The sequence below is a fragment of the Bos javanicus genome, chromosome 8, assembly GCF_032452875.1.
Source record: "Bos javanicus breed banteng chromosome 8, ARS-OSU_banteng_1.0, whole genome shotgun sequence".
In the NCBI taxonomy this organism is placed as follows: domain Eukaryota; kingdom Metazoa; phylum Chordata; class Mammalia; order Artiodactyla; family Bovidae; genus Bos; species Bos javanicus.
Genome location: NC_083875.1, coordinates 67,278,430 through 67,293,984, shown reverse-complemented (window position 1 = coordinate 67,293,984; position 15,555 = coordinate 67,278,430). Strand labels below are relative to the sequence as shown.

Here is a 15,555-nt window from a genome sequence, read left to right as displayed (position 1 = left end):
CTCAGGGCTGGCAGTGTCCCTCTGAGTTTCAGAGTTTGGTAAAACTGATACTTTAGAGTTTATTCACAGTTCTTGTTCTCTCTGGACAGTCCACACAGTGCTTTGCCTGACAGAACCCAGAGCCCATGCTGCTTTGGAAAAGACCAGAAATCTGTATCATGTCAGTGTTCTCCAAGGTTTCTATCCTTCTCCTACTCAGTAAAAAGTTTTTTGAGCATGAAGATCCAGAGTATATATTTATGTATATGTAAATTAAAAGTATGTACTAAGATTGAAGGCAAAAGGAGGAGTGGGTGGCAAATGAGATGAGATGGTTGGTTAGCATCACCGATTCAATGGACGTGAATTTGAGCAGACTCTGGGAGTTAGTGGAGGACAGGGGAGCCTGGTGTGCTGCAGTCCATGGGGTCACAAAGAGTTAGACATGATTTAGTGACTGAACAACAACATGATTCTAATGCAAATGGGGATTCTAATATTTTCTCCTGCATCTTAGTGTACTGTCTTGTCCACTCTAACTGGTGGGCTTCCCCATTGGCAAGTCTTATTGCTAGTGAACCTCCATGCCTCCCTTGTCAGTGTGTGCGTGGGAAGGTGGGAGGAAAGCAGGGGTGGTATGTCCAGGACCTAGATGTTGTGTACTTTTGCTTTCAGCCTTCAAAATCCGCATGGACAACCTTGAATTCCAGGTAGATTGAAGATTTGGAGAAAGGTACGGTTCTCATGATGGCGTTCCATCCAGAGAGAGAAGTGGCTCATACTACATTGCCTTATTTTTTATGTTTCCTTCTCTTGTTCTTTTCCTTTTAGACCATGCTATAATGAAAAGTAACAGACTGCTATCGAAGTGTTCAGTTCAGTCGCTCAGTCGTGTCCAACTCTTTGTGACCCAATGAACCGCACTCAGCACGCCAGGCCTCCCTGTCCATCACCAACTGCCAGAGTCTACCCAAACCCATATCCATGGAGTTGGTGATGCCATCCAAACATCTCATCCTCTGTCGTCCCCTTCTCCCCCCACCTTCAATCTTTCCCAGAATCAGGGTCTTTTCCAATGAGTCAGCTCTTTGCATCAGGTGGCCAAAGTATTGGAGTTTCAGCTTCAACATCAGTCCTTCCAATGAACACCCAGGACTGATCTCCTTTAGGATGGACTGATTGGATCTCCTTTCAGTCCAAGGGACTCTCAGGAGTCTTCTCCAACACCACAATTCAAAAGCATCAGTTTTTTGGCGCTCAGCTTTCTTTATAGTCCAACTCTCACATCCATACCTGTATCATAGTCTAAATACTTTAAGTGGAAAAAATGACCTTTTTTTTTCTTTTGCTGAAACAGTAATATGTGCCATAACCTGGTGGTGGTGGAAATAATTTATACTGGGGACATCATCTGGATGACCAATGAAAAAGATTCTTTCACACAGGTTATATGTTGTAACATAATAGAGGAAGCATTTAGTCTGCATTGGTTGTGGAGAGCAAGTATCTGTGTGGTTTGGGAAATACCTCTCTGCCTCCAGGTCCTCATTTGTTAATTAGGTGACCAGTCTACAGAAGAGGCCACAGTCAGTTTTTGGTAATGGCTCTTCTTTATTGTCCTCCTTCTCCTGTTCCCTCCCCACTCCTGCTTCTTTCTCCTTCTCTTTTTTTCTTTCTGTCTTCATCTATTTCATCTAAAGTCCCCAGTAAATCCCTAGAAAATGAGGGCAGGCTATCGGGTGTGGGGATGGTGAAGAGCAGTGTCATCTCTGATTAAAGAGTGAAGGAGAGACACCCATTGCTTTGGCCAAGTTGTGGCTTCTCCTTAAATGATGGACAAATCTTTTAGATGATGTCCTGGCTATGGGTAACAGACACTAGACCTGCCTGTGCTTCGTGATCTGCTCCCTTTCAATCCTTTCATCAAAACATCTTGGGAGAATCCTTCCTGTTTTATTAAACTAAAACTTACGTAATTATTTGTGGAATAAGCATATCTCAGCTGCTAACCTGAAGGATCCATCTTTCTTTTCCCTCTGCTTGGAATGGTCAAGAAAATGTAAATTATTCTTCCAGGAAATGTTTGTGCTGGTTATTCTATTTGCCCTCATGTTCCATTATAAGAGGGTTAAGAATGACTATAGCAACTTAACTCCTAAACCACATATCCTATGTATCACTTATGTAACAATATTCTGACTCACAAATCTTAAAAGAAAAATATTTATACAGCCAATCTACAGGATCAGCTAAAGCACACATACGAATATTTAGACCAAAGAGCCGTGTCACCCACATTTCTTGTTATCAGGATGAGATGAAGCGATCGTGTTTTCTTATGAGAGATACCAGTATTTCCTAAATCCTCATCTATTTTCTTGGGAATTACATATTTTATAGTGCCTCTTACTAGAATTTAGTTTTATGTCAAACACACAGTTTAAAAATACTGGCTTAAACTCTCAAAAAGAAAGTATCATTTTCGTGATTGTGAGATGTTGTAGGTGTGGGTATATATAGGAAAATGAGCAACTCTAGTTCATTGGCTATTAGAGGACATCTGTGGCCATTTTCCATAGTTCTGTGATTCAGCAACATAAAATATCACAAAAGGAGCAAATCTCAAAAATTTAATAGCTATGATTTTGCAAAACGTTTTACAGCCTGAACTTTTTTCTTACTTAAAAAAATACAGAAGCCTCACATTAACTCATTCCTCTCTTTTGAGAGAAAGGACAATGACATTATCACCCCAAAGTGTGACCTGAGAGACTTAAGCAGATATATACTTGACATTTGTTCATTATTTAGATTTTACCATGTCAAGGGCAACATAATTTTTATGACTAATGAGAAACATGTAGTCTTAACTGAGTGCACAATTTGGAAAGTATTATGCTTACAGTGAGACCTCTATTATTCTTGCTATAGTAGAAATGTTTATTAAAGATATGCTTCCTTTAACAATTGTCAAAATGTCAAATCTTAAGTAATTTGATGTAATATATATTTCAAACACCAATTGACATATTTTCTAAGATTTCAAGATTCTTTTAAGCAATGCATCCTTTTCATAGCCCTATAACAAATATAAATTTCCTGATATTGGAAAATTCACATTTCTTACAATTATGTAAAATGTGAATCCTTCTAAATGGTTGAGACGTTTAAGCCATCACAGATAAACACTAGGATTTTTTTCATATTCTAGAGGCGTGTGTACCATACAACTACCTGACTGTACTCCTATATTTTAAGAGTAAAATAAAGAGCATCATTTAATATTAAGCAGTAAGTACAAATATACCAGAGGATGTAATAGAGATATTACCAAAAATCTCTCATTTGTGAATAAGCTTCATGTGTTTGATAAGATGGCTTGTTTCATTGAAAACTACAGCAAACCTCACAAGCCTAACACAAGCTAGTCCATGTGAAACCACGTGCCATCTGCACAGCTAGCAAACAGGTGTCAGATGCCTCTCGGCTGGTTCATTTCATCCTGGATCCCACTTGCTGTAGGCCTCTCTACATCATGCGTCCAAAGGAAAGAAGTCACTCTGAGTTCAGGAAGTTGTCCCCAACACAACCAAGCATGTGACCCCCTGATGCCATTTGACTGAATAATAACTAAAACTGGACATGGATTCTCACTCATTAGATGCTGGAAGAATTTTGCTTCTTTTTGAAGTTTGTCATTCTCTGAATTGTGAGTCAGTGCTCAAGCCAATGAAAACCCTTGAAGGGAAGGATTTTGCACATTTTCATGGGGAAACTCTAACTCTTTTTTCCAGTAGTAATTAAAAAATAGCCAAGAAGAAAACAAATACAAAAATTTTCTCTGGAGGACACTGGTACTGATCTCCTCCTGCACCTTCAGTTTGCTTCATGGCTTAGGATCCACTTGGAGGGCCTGTCCCTGGCTGGCTGCTCAGGCTCCTGTGAGTGGATGTGGGGTCTCTGTTTGTGAGGGCTCTGTGGTCTGGGTGAAGCACTGGGTCCCTCTGTGTGTGGGTCTGTATGTGGGGTCAGTGTGGGTCTTTGTGTGGGGACACCAAGTGGGGGGCCCTCTATTTCTGTCTGTTCTGCACTTTGGGGCAGGAGAAGGGCTCAGGGACTTGCTCCTTCTTATTTCTTGCTTTTCTGTCATTGTTCCTCTGTATCACTTCTCCCCACAGGGTGTGGGTTTCAACTCCCCTCGCCCCCAGCACTCACCTCTCAGCACCTCTAAGAGAACCAGCCGCAGCCAAGTTCAGGGTCCATGCTCTGTGTCCTCTCTCCTGAGCTCTGAAGGCCACTCTGTGGCCTGGGTCCCAGTCCTTCCCTCAGATCCTGGCTGAGCCCCCACTGCTGTGCCCACCCTGGAGGATGGGGCCCAGGCAGAACCTGGCTCCAGGAAGAACCCACAGCACAAGCAGACCTGTGCCCTCTGCCCCACACCAACCCGGTCCTGGTCTCACATATTGGGGTCTTTATAGGCATGTGGGCAGCCTGTAAGGACCTAGGACCTGATGCAATCTCCTGGATCAGGGACCTCTCCTGGACCAGGTCTCTCTACTCAGTAGTGACTATGACACAGAGCCCTGAATCACTCTAGAGAACTGCTCTTGTCTCTCTGGTTTCTTGTGTGGATGGGCCCGGGTACGAAAGCTGACAGCACCCTTCTCCACAGGCCACTTCCCACCTGCTGCGTGACACATCCTGTCTGCTGGTCTCTTCCCTCTCTGGGCTCTGGGATGAGCAAGGCTGAGAGAAGGTGAGACTTGCTATGACTCCTGCACAGTCCCTGGGCCTGTTAAGTCCCACCTGTCCACTGGGAACCTCCTTGGGCCCTACACATGTGTAGGTAGAGGGCCCTACCTCTACCTACACATATAGGTAGAGGTCACAGACCACAGGTCTGTCCCAAGCTCCTGGTCCTGTGAAATCTGATTATTTACATTGTGGAGAAGTGAAGCTTCCCTTCTCAGAGGCTCCCCTGACTCTGGGAGCCTGGCCCTGGTGACTGCATACACAGTCACTCCCCTGCTCGTTCACCCGGGGAAGGTGTGTACTATGATCAGGGCTGTTCTCTCCTCCGGGGAAGGAGCTGAGAGTGTGGTCCTCATCCTCACATCTGCTCCAGAGCACGAGAAAGACAGGAAGGGTGATAGCCCTGGCCCATCTCAATCCCAGCTCCATCAGAGAGAGAAGGGGCTTCTAAGACAGATGTCATCTAATCCCACCAAGATGTGGGGATGAAGTTTCTCCCACCCTGGACTTGGGGCCAGCACTCCCCCCAAACTCCCCTCCTTATTCTGACATGTGAGCTTATGTCTGACACTTTCTGAGCCAGAGGGGAATTTCAGCCTCTGCAAATCCCTCCCCTACAGCCCCACAAGTTCAAGGTAGAGAGAGAGGTGAAGAGGACTGAGCTGGATCCTGAGAAGGGAGAAGTCTTTAGGTTTAGTTCACCTGAATGCTGTTGCTTGTTTCTGTAATGCTGTGATTATGGAAACATTCAAGTGCAGTGAGGGAATTGGGGTGCACATTGGGGTCACCCTCTCTCCATAGCCCCCTCCCATCTGGAAGTCAAAGCAGGCAGCTGGCAAGAGTGGACCCTGAGCCCTTCCTTTCCCCCCATCAGGGCACAGATGGAGGCCACCACCTTTCATGAGAAAAAAAAAAAAAACATTTATTTTGGGGAAATAATAAAAAAAAGTTGTGGTAGGAAGGAGACTTTAGCACATAGATGATGTGTTAACATGAGAAAAAACAGGTTTTCTCTGCAGGTACTGAATTTTTTCTTGTACAAACATTTTCCTACCAGGAGAGGCATGAGGAGCACACTCTTGTTGACCAGAGGAGACACATTTTTGAAGCCAGCATATTGAGCAATGGTGCAGGTCCCCTGGACCATGCTGGCAGGGTCTGACTGTGGACTCTGGCTCCCTGGGTGAGAAGGTCCGCCTGTCGCCCCTGTCTCTGGTATGCCTGCTCTTGCTGAGATGGCTGCGGTCCTTGGGATTGGCTTGGTGACTGTGCGCTGAAGTTTTCAACATTTTTCTCTGTTCCGAGGAACAGAGAGTCCTGTGGTGGTGGGAATGCCCACCCACTAGGGCCTGAAGCTGTTCTCTGTGGTGATTTACTTCTGAGGAGTGGGTTCCTTGTTGAAACCCAAATTTCTCTGCTAGGACCTGTCCAACAACTGTTCCAATCATCTCAGGATCAATAATCCTGCCATCTACAATGAATTTGTCCTTGATTTGTTCCTGGCACTGAGCAGCCGCTGATGCAGGCCTGCCTTTTTGAAAGGTTTCTTCTATTTGTTTGTCTTTTTTATTGGCGCCAAGACACTGCAGAAAGTGCCTCATCCTTTTTTTCAAGTAGCTTTCTGGTAAAAGTTGTTCCTTTTCTGGTGAGAACTGGAGGTATTTTACCCCAAGAGACTCTGTTTCTCTCGCCTGAGGAGACTGGCTCATCACTCTGGTATGAGAAGCCCTTCGTCCTGAATTCCTTTCTTCATACTTTCCCAATTTGGGCCTCCAATTGCCCTTCCTCTCATCAGTTGGGGCCAACATCCTGCTTTGGCTATGCATTTCTTCATCGTCTTCTGGTTTGGGCCTCTCACAGATCTCGCCCTCATCAACTGAGGCAAACGGGCCCTTGCATGGGTCCCTAGCTTTTGTTTTCCTGGGTTTCTGTTGTCGTTGACTACATGTTTTTTCATGTTCTCCTGGTTGGAGCCTCCTAACACTCTTCCACTCCGCAGCTGGGGTTATCACCTCCCTCTGGCCCTTCACTTCTTCAGACTCTCTGGGTAGGGGCCTCTTAAAAGCCCTGCTGTCCTCAGGTGAGGTGAGCATCTCGCTCCTGCTTTTGGTTTCTTCATGTCCTTTTGGTGGAGGCTTCTTAAAACCCCTCCACTCCTCAGCTGGGGGACACACCTCGGTTTGGCTGTTCATTTCTTCATCCTTTTCTGGTTCAAGGTTCTCACAGATCTCCCCCTCATCAAGTGAGGCAAACGGGCCCTTACAAGGGTCCCTAACTTTTGGTTTCCTGGGTTTCTGTTCTTTCTGTTGTCGTCGACTACTCCCCATTTCTTGTTCTCCTGCTTGGAGCTTCCCAATACTCCTCAACTCTTCAGTTGAGGTGAGCATCTTGCTCTGACTTTTTGTTTTTTCATGATCTTCTCGTGGGGGCCGCTTAAAAGCCTTCCACTCATCAGCTGGGATGAGCATCTTGTTCTGACTATTAGTTTCTTCAGACTCTCTGGGTAGGGGCCTCTTAAAAGCCCTGCCGTCCTCAGGTGAGGTGAGCATCTTGCTCCTGCTTTTGGTTTCTTCATGTCCTTTTGGTGGAGGCTTCTTAAAACCCCTCCACTCCCCAGCTGGGGGACACACCTCGGTTTGGCTGTTCATTTCTTCACTCTCTTCTGGTTCAAGGTACTCACAGATCTCCCCTTCATCAAGTGAGGAAAATGTGCCTTTACATGAGCCCCTGACTTCTGGTTTCCTGGGTTTCTGTTGTCGTTGGCTACTCTCTGCTTTTTCACGTTCTCCTGGTTGGAGCCTCCTAATACTCTTCCACTCTTCAGTTGGAGTAAGCCTCTCCTTCTGGCTCTTCATTTCTTCAGGCTCTCCTGGTTGGAATCTCTTAAAAGCCCTACAGGCCTCAGTTGAGGTGAGTATCTTGCTCTGGCTTTCAGTTTTTTGAAGTCTTCTTGGTAGGGGTTTGTTAAAACCCCACCACTCCCCAGCTGGGGGACACATCTCAATTTGGCTGTTTATTTCTTCATCCTCTTCTGATTCGAGGTTTTCACAGATCCCCTCCTCCTGAATTGAGGGAAATGGGCCCTTACAAGGATCCCTAACATTTGGTTTCTGCTGTCTTCTTGATTGGAGCCTCCTAGCCTTCCTCCACTCATCAACTATGGCAAGCATCTCCCTCTTGCTCTTCATGTCTTCATCCTCTTCTTGTTGGAGTCTCTTACAATCCCTCCTCTCCTCAGTTGGAGCAAACATCTTGCCTTGGCTGATGATTTCTCTATCTTCTTCTGGCTCGAGCTTCTCACAAATCTCTCCTTCATCAGCTGAGGCAAACTGGCCCTTACATGGGTCCCTCACTTTTGGTTTCCTGTGTTTCTGTTGTCTCTGGATACTCATTTCTTCATGTTCTCCTGGTTGGAAACTCTGAAAGTCCCTCCACTCTTCATTTGGAGCAAGCATCTCTCTCTGGCTCTTAAATGGGTCCTTCAGTTTTGGTTTTTGAAATTTCTGCTGTTCCTGGGTGCTCTGTGCACTCACTTTGAGGTCATATGGCACCTGTGAAGCTGGTGTGTCCCCACTAGCGTATTCCATCTGGGAACTTGACCTGTGAGAAGCCAAGATGTCTGCAGCAAGGAGCACGTCAGTGTGAGGGTCTTGAAGGAGCAGGTTGGTGGCAAAGTCCTGGAGGAGCATGCCAGTGGTGTAGTCTTGAAGGAGGACATCAGTGTGAGACTGTTGCAGGAGGTCAACTGTGGCACGGCCTTGAAGCTGGTTCTCTGATTCTAACTTGCTTCCCAACTCAAATTTACTAGCCACCTGTGTTTTAAAATGTGGCTCCACTGAATATTGGCCAACTGAGTTTGTGGGTGGTGGCAGAGTTTTCTTGGTGACTGGCTCATCTGATCTCCTCAGATTCATGTTGCTGGTTTGGGAGTTGACTGGCACAGTGGGACCCAAGAAGACTTCCCAGGCAGGGTCCTCATTGGCCTTCTGTTTGGCCCTTGAAGATTGGGACTTTAAGCCCATGTCCAGTATTAATGCATTATGGCAGGGATATTTTGAGAGCCAACCCCAACTCTCTTCCATTTTGAGACTGGGGTTTAGGCTGCTTTTCCTGGCCCTCAGGACAGTCCCACTCTGCCGGGTTCTACCCTTGAGGTTGGGTGCAGGCATCTGACAAGGTGGCCTGCCCTTCTGTCCAGTCAGTGGGGCCTCTGAGGGCCCACAACTGTCACCAGGTGAAATCTTTCCCAGGGCCCTCTGGATGTCCCACCTTACAGGTATGGGAGCCGGGAGGAGACTCCCCAGGGAGGGAACTGATGCTTTTGTTATCATTTGCTTTCCCTGACGGGGCTGAGGTTTTCCCAAGAACTTAGAAACGTTGGTTTTTGACTGTGGCCCAGGTTGCCAGATGGCTGAGAGGGAAAATGTGGATGTTGGAAGGGACGAGGGTTGAGCTTCAGATGGTTTGAGATTTACAGGCTCAGAGCCCTGTTTGGATGTGTCCCACCTGTGCCTTACCCGAAACCTTATGATATGTGCTTCCAGCATTTGTTGAATGCTTGGATTGAGGAAAGAAAGCTCATGGGAGATATTTATACGGGGTTTCCAATGCTTCAGTGATGCTAGAGTTCTGGTTTCCTTGTGAAGGTGGGTCTTAGAAGCATGGGTGGCAGCAAGCCAGGATCGACGCACTGTCACAGGGAACAAACCCTGATCAATCTGCCTCAACTTTTTGTCTAAATGGGCTTTTAAGACTTTTTCTAGATGTTTCTTATCTGGGCCACTGAGTAAGTAATCTCTGGAGTCACTCTTCGATGGCCTCAGCAAATCACTCTTTGAGGGCCTCAGCAAGTATCTTTCTGACTCCTTCTCAGAGTTCGTTTGCAGAAACTTCTTGGGGAAGCTGGACCTGGAGGGATCTTTCGAGATACCCTTCAGACACGGCCTTAGACCCTCGCTAAAATCTGTTTCTAGCTGGAACTTCATCTGACTCCTTCGATGGGATCTCCTAGGGCACCTGGACCTTGTCTTCTGGGCGTTCTGGCTCCTTTTGCCTCTAAAAGCAGACAGCTGCCAGGATCCTTGCTTGCCCTGGGCCTGATAAGTCACTAGGAATTGGCACTGAGATGAACTCAGTTGTAGAGACAGGTGGATGCTGCGGAGCCGGCTCCCCTTGAGTTGATCTTCTATGGGCTTCTTTTGAAGATGTTGCTTCTGGAGATCAGATTTGATTAAGTCTCCATGAGGACCAGGGACTAACCTTTGGGCCTGGGGCTCCCCAGTGTCCTGGGGACAGTTGGGAATGAGTTGGCTAAAGACTTCCTGTGATCTCTTGTTCACAGAGGGTAAAAGCATCTCAGTTTTCAGTTGCTTCTGCAACAAGGGGTACTCCAGACTTTGAGTTTCAGTTGGGATAAAATATAGTGGGTTGTTCTGAAATGGAAGATAGTAGAGCCCACAGGTACTCATCTGGGGTGAAGAATAAGTTGGTCTGAAGAGGAGAGGCGATGGGAGATAGGACTGGCCTTGGATCTGAACCATAGGTAGGGGCTGGTACACAGTCAAGTTTTGAGTGAAAGGCTGGGGTTGGGTCCCAGCACAGGGCAAGAGTGGGTCCTGGGAAAGACTTAAAGGTATTTCAGGTTGAATTGAGACTGGAAAGACAGTAGAGATTCCATTGAATAAAACAAAGGGTGCCTGTGATTGAGAGGAGCTCCCAGGGACAAGGGCAGCTGCCACCAGGGACTCACTGTGCAGAGAGGGGAGACCCCAAAAGAGCTGGCTGTATTTCTGCTCTATGTGATCCCTCAGACTCTCAGGATATAAAAGCTCCTGTGGCTCAGGTAGCTGCTCTGGTTTGTCTTTCACATTCCAGAAAGATTGAGGGGTTGTGATGTCCTGCTCAGTACCCAGTGATTTCCACATATTCCCTGAAGTGTTCAGATGGTAGTCTGGGCTCATTTGCTCTGAGAATGACCAGTCCTTTTTTCCCTCCTTACAAATCCTCAGCTCTGCTCTCTTGGTGATTAGGATCTCCAGCAGCTTTTGGACATCAGGGTTGATAAATGAGGGGCTACCAATCTCTACATGCTTGTCTATATTGCGCCCCCAGGATGGGGCCTTTGTTGGGTGGGGGGACAGGTCTTCTTTCCAGGACTTGCTCTGTGACGAGGTGGGAAAGAACAAGGCCTTGGTAGTGTCCCACCAGCAGGACAGGAAAGAAATGGGGTAGCTTGTGAAGAGGCCAAGGTTTGCCATGGCCGAGATGGTAGATGCCGAAAAAGAGTTACCTGGAGGGGAGCTTTTTGCAACAGTATCAAATGGGATTTTCTCCAAGTTGGATCTGTCTTGAGGTTCTGCTGATAAGGTGGAGGCCAAAGGCACAGGGTCCTGGGTCAGAGGAGCTGGGGATATGGTGGAAACAGCCTCCTCCAAAGGCTCCATGCTAGGCTGGTGGGCTCCAGCAGGAGCTGCTTCCTGTCCCACGCCAGGAGGATCTTGCCAGGAGAGCTGATGAAAACTCTTTTTATCAAGGAGACTTCCCACATGGCTGCAGGGAACACAAGGCACAAGCTGCAGCCAGGAACCCCCAGGGCCAGGAGGGCATGTGAGGCAAGGCAGGGGTGGGCACCTGCAGCCACAGCCCTGCATGGTCTCCATGGCGACTTCACAGTGCTCCTGCTTCCCACACCCCAGGACGTTAGCCATATCCCACTCCCAAGGCTTCCCCTCCCAGCTCAGTCCCAGGCTGCCTGCAGTCCTGGGGTCACACCAGATATTCTGGGAGGAAGAGCAACCCAGGAGATAAGATGAAGATTCTTTACCTCTGAAGAAGTAAAACCAGGTTGCGGATCCCTTCCAGCTCTTCCAGGCAATCTCTGCAAACTGAAAATCAGCAGACTGGGTCACGGTGAGGAAGCCGGGGCCCCTTCCTAGGGTTCTTACAGGAGGCTGAGTGCACCATCTCTTTAAGGGGCCACCACTGGGATATTGGAGCCCAAGCACTAGTGTCCAAGGCCACTTTATCATTCACAGTGACGGTGAAGCTCATGAAAATGTTTCTCATTTACAAAGTGTTTCCGTATCCTTTACCCCTTGCTGCCTTCACAACCTGCAGTGTTCACCTGCCTCTGCAGGGCAGGGGTCACTGCACAGACAAATCTGAGCAAAGATAAACAATGTGTCCATGGTCAAACCTGGAGTCCCACCTCCCAATCTAGGCGCTGTTGGTCCAATGCAACCCACAGGCACCTGGTTACAAGCAGGGCCACAGTTATATCCAGGCCCTTCACAGCTTCATTCTGTACATGGAATCTGGGTAGTATCTGGGTTCTGCTCTCCTTTCCAGAAGCCTCCCTGGGGGGTTCGGTTTCCCAAGGGAAAGACCTTCCACTGGTCTCCTCAGAACCAGAGGCTCTGGGCCCTCCGGGCTGGATGCATGGGAGCTAACATCTGGGGCACACAGAGCTGAATGGCAGAACTCACCTTTCAAAGCTCCGCTTCTCTTCCTACTCCTGCTTCTCCCTCTCAGATCCATTCGATGCTGAGAGAAAAAAATGAGAACCTGTGACCCAAATCTCAGTCTCCCGTCTCTAGACAAGCATCAGACACTCAGTGTCAATATATAATATGACTTTCTTCATTTCACTAACAGAGCTCTATGGTTTTATTTCCTTTTACTCATTTTTAAAGCAGATAAAAATATTTTCTGTTTTCCTTCTTTGAAGAGCATAAAGAAGGATTCTCCCTTTTTAAAAAGAATTGCAACCCTTTTATGTATCTGGTTTATAAATATTTATATTATCTGTCCTTTCTTATTCAGCCTGTAGTTTAAAATGAAAAAAAAATCATAAATTACCTGCATAATTTCATTTGCTGGAAATTAGTCAATTTAATTTCTACCATATGCAGAATATTCTTTTCATGTGGCAGACATTAAGAATAGTTTAAAAGAAAACTAGTTGAAAAGTTAATACAAAACAAAGTAGTTGAACCATATACAAAATAGACAAACAACAAGAACCCACTGTATAGTACAGGGAACTATACCGAATATCTTGTAATAACACATAACGAAAAAGAATCCAAAAGAGAATATATATGTATATCTGAAAAAGAATAATTCAGTTCAGTTCAGTCGCTCAGTCGTGTCCGACTCTTTGTGACCCCATGAATCGCAGCACGCCAGGCCTCCCTGTCCATCACCAACTCCTGGAGTTTACTCAGACTGACGTCCATCGAGTCAGTGATGCCATCCAGCCATCTCATCCTCTGTCGTCCCCTTCTCCTCCTGCTCCCAATCCCTCCCAGCATCAGAGTCTTTTCCAATGAGTCAACTCTTCGCATGAGGTGGCCAAAGTACTGGAGTTTCAGCTTTAGCATCATTCCTTCCAAAGAAATCCCAGGGCTGATCTCCTTCAGAATGGACTGGTTGGATCTCCTTGCAGTCCAAGGGACTCTCAAGAGTCTTCTCCAACACCACAGGTCAAAAGCATCAATTCTTTGGCACTCAGCTTTCTTCACAGTCCAACTCTCACATCCATACAAGACCACTGGAAAAACCATAGCCTTGACTAGATGGACCTTTGTTGGCAAAGTAATGTCTCTGCTTTTCAATATGCTATCTAGGTTCGTCATAACTTTTCTTCCAAGGAGTAAGCGTCTTTTAATTTCATGGCTGCAGTCACCATCTGCAGTGATTTTAGAGCCCCCCAAAATAAAGTCTGACACTGTTTCCACTGTTTCCCCATCTGTTTCCCATGAAGTGATGGGACCAGATGCCATGATCTTAGTTTTCTGAATGTTGAGTTTTAAGCCAACTTTTTCACTCTCCTCTTTCAGCTTCATCAAGAGGCTTTTTAGTTCCTCTTCACTTTCTGCCATAAGGGTGGTGTCATCTGCATATCTGAGGTTATTGATATTTCTCCCAGCAATCTTGATTCCAGCTTGTGCTTCTTCCAGCCCAGCGTTTCTCATGATGTACTCTGCATAGAAGTTAAATAAGCAAGGTGACAATATACAGCCTTGATGTACTCCTTTCCCTATTTGGAACCAGTCTGTTCCATGTCCAGTTCTAACTGTTGCTTCCTGACCTGCATACAGATTTCTCAAGAGGCAGGTCAGGTAGTCTGGTATTCCCATCTGTTTCAGAATTTTCCACAGTTTCTTGTGATCCACACAGTCAAAGGTTTTGGCATAGTCAATAAAGCAGAAATAGATGTTTTTCTGGAACTCTCTTGCTTTTTCGATGATCCAGCGGATGTTGGCAATTTGGTCTCTTGTTCCTCTGACTTTTCTAAAAGCAGCTATAAATCACTTTTCTGTGCATCCAAAACTAATGCAACATTGTAGGTCAACTCTAATTCAATAATTCACAGAGATACACACACACACCCCAACAACAACATTGTTAACTAAGGGAGAAAACAGGTTTTATTGATCCTTATGTTAGTATTCTAAAGTAAATGAAAATTTTAATGAGGGAGTCATATTCCAACACCAGGTGTTGAAACACCAAGTGCTGAAGTCCCGATTAATATACATAAATGCGCCTATATATATTTGTGCAGATATATTTCCAGGTTTCCTCTTTGATTATTGGGAGAGCTAATTCCTAGAAAATATTTCCTAGATGTGAGAAGGATTTTCTATGTGAGACCCACCCTGGATTTCATTCGTCACTGTTCCTCTGCTGAAGAAACACGCATGTTCTCAGACGTATTGGAGAATCTTAGCTCCATTAGGTAGGTCTTGGCTTCCCAAGCCAGGGCCCCACTCTAGCCCCTGCTCTTAGGCTCAGGGCCTCAGCACTGTCCTCAGATCAGCCCTTGTGTGAGACACCCGTTCACAGCTGGGGAACTGGTTGTATTCACAGGCTTCTCCTGGCTGAGAATGAACTCAGTATCCAGTTCTTGGCTCCTGGTCACTGTGTCAGGGATTTGCCCTGGAGACCCAACCATACCTGAACTACTGACCTGAAACCTTTGGATAGAAATCCTAGTGTTCACGCTAGGATTCACAATTAGTTTTCACTGATCCCCTGTCCAGCCTAGTTTGTCCCTAGAGGGATGATGATCTATTCTTTCTTGAGAATAGATGTCCTGTTCTTTCCCATCTCAGGAGTCTCTTGAGTTGGTTCAGAAAAGTAGACATAATAATAGAAAAGAGAATCATGTGCTTGTGGGTCTGGGCCAAAGGTTCCTTACCTTCCTGCTAGTTCCACGTTTCCTAGGACGAGGAAAAGATGGATTATTCTGGTGGCAGGGAAGGAACAGGAAAAAGAGACCCAGTCCACACAGAACGGCAAGGATGATTTCAATTGTCCAGGCAGTGTAACTGGAGTTCAACCAAGTGTCAAAAGTGCTTTTTGGAGAAAAGAGAAGATACTCCATTGCCTGAACCCTACTGCTGCCTTCAGGTAACTGAGCACAGGGTTTGTACTTGGGGACTAAAGGCCCAGGCCTGGCATCACAGAGCCTGCAGCCTTGTCACAAAGGGCTCCTGTGGGTGGGGGAGGGGACAGGAGAGGAGAAGGCTAGGCCACAGCCCCTCCCCCACCATCCAGCACCACAACTCTACCCCTTCACCCTCAAGGGCCTTCTAGACATTAGTCAATTTTCTATTCATCCCACCAGGAGACCAGATATTTCCTGTTTCCTAAGATCTGTTGGAGATCTTGGCTTGAACCAACCAATTTCATGGCTTTTGAAACTCAAATTCTCCCAGTATTTTGGTTGTTTTCCAAGGATTTACACTCTTCGAATCTCCTCTGTCCACAATCTCATCATTTTTTTTTCATCTCATATATTTACATTGAAGTTGTACT

General features: G+C 46.2%; 1 protein-coding gene across 1 annotated transcript; it reads right to left on the bottom strand.

Moving 5' to 3' along the window:
* Positions 1-5,635: 5,635 nt before the first annotated feature.
* LOC133252847 (spermatogenesis-associated protein 31E1-like) lies at positions 5,636-15,206 on the bottom strand. Its single transcript, XM_061425824.1, has 4 exons — positions 14,936-15,206; positions 12,216-12,273; positions 11,555-11,615; positions 5,636-11,280 (listed from the first exon to the last, which is right to left on the bottom strand). The coding sequence occupies exons 1-4, from the start codon at positions 15,119-15,121 to the stop codon at positions 5,700-5,702; spliced, it is 5,886 nt and encodes a 1,961-aa protein (XP_061281808.1). The 5' UTR covers positions 15,122-15,206; the 3' UTR covers positions 5,636-5,699.
* Positions 15,207-15,555: the final 349 nt, after the last annotated feature.

Excerpts from the sequence above, each read along its gene's own strand:
- LOC133252847 (XM_061425824.1), bottom strand. The coding sequence starts at position 15,121 with ATGGAGTATCTTCTCTTTTCTCCAAAAAGCACTTTTGACACTTGGTTG. Across the intron at positions 11,616-12,215 it reads GAGAAGCGGAGCTTTGAAAG|TTTGCAGAGATTGCCTGGAA; the intron begins GTGAGTTCTGCC and ends GCTGATTTTCAG. Across the intron at positions 11,281-11,554 it reads CTGGTTTTACTTCTTCAGAG|CCATGTGGGAAGTCTCCTTG; the intron begins GTAAAGAATCTT and ends TGTTCCCTGCAG.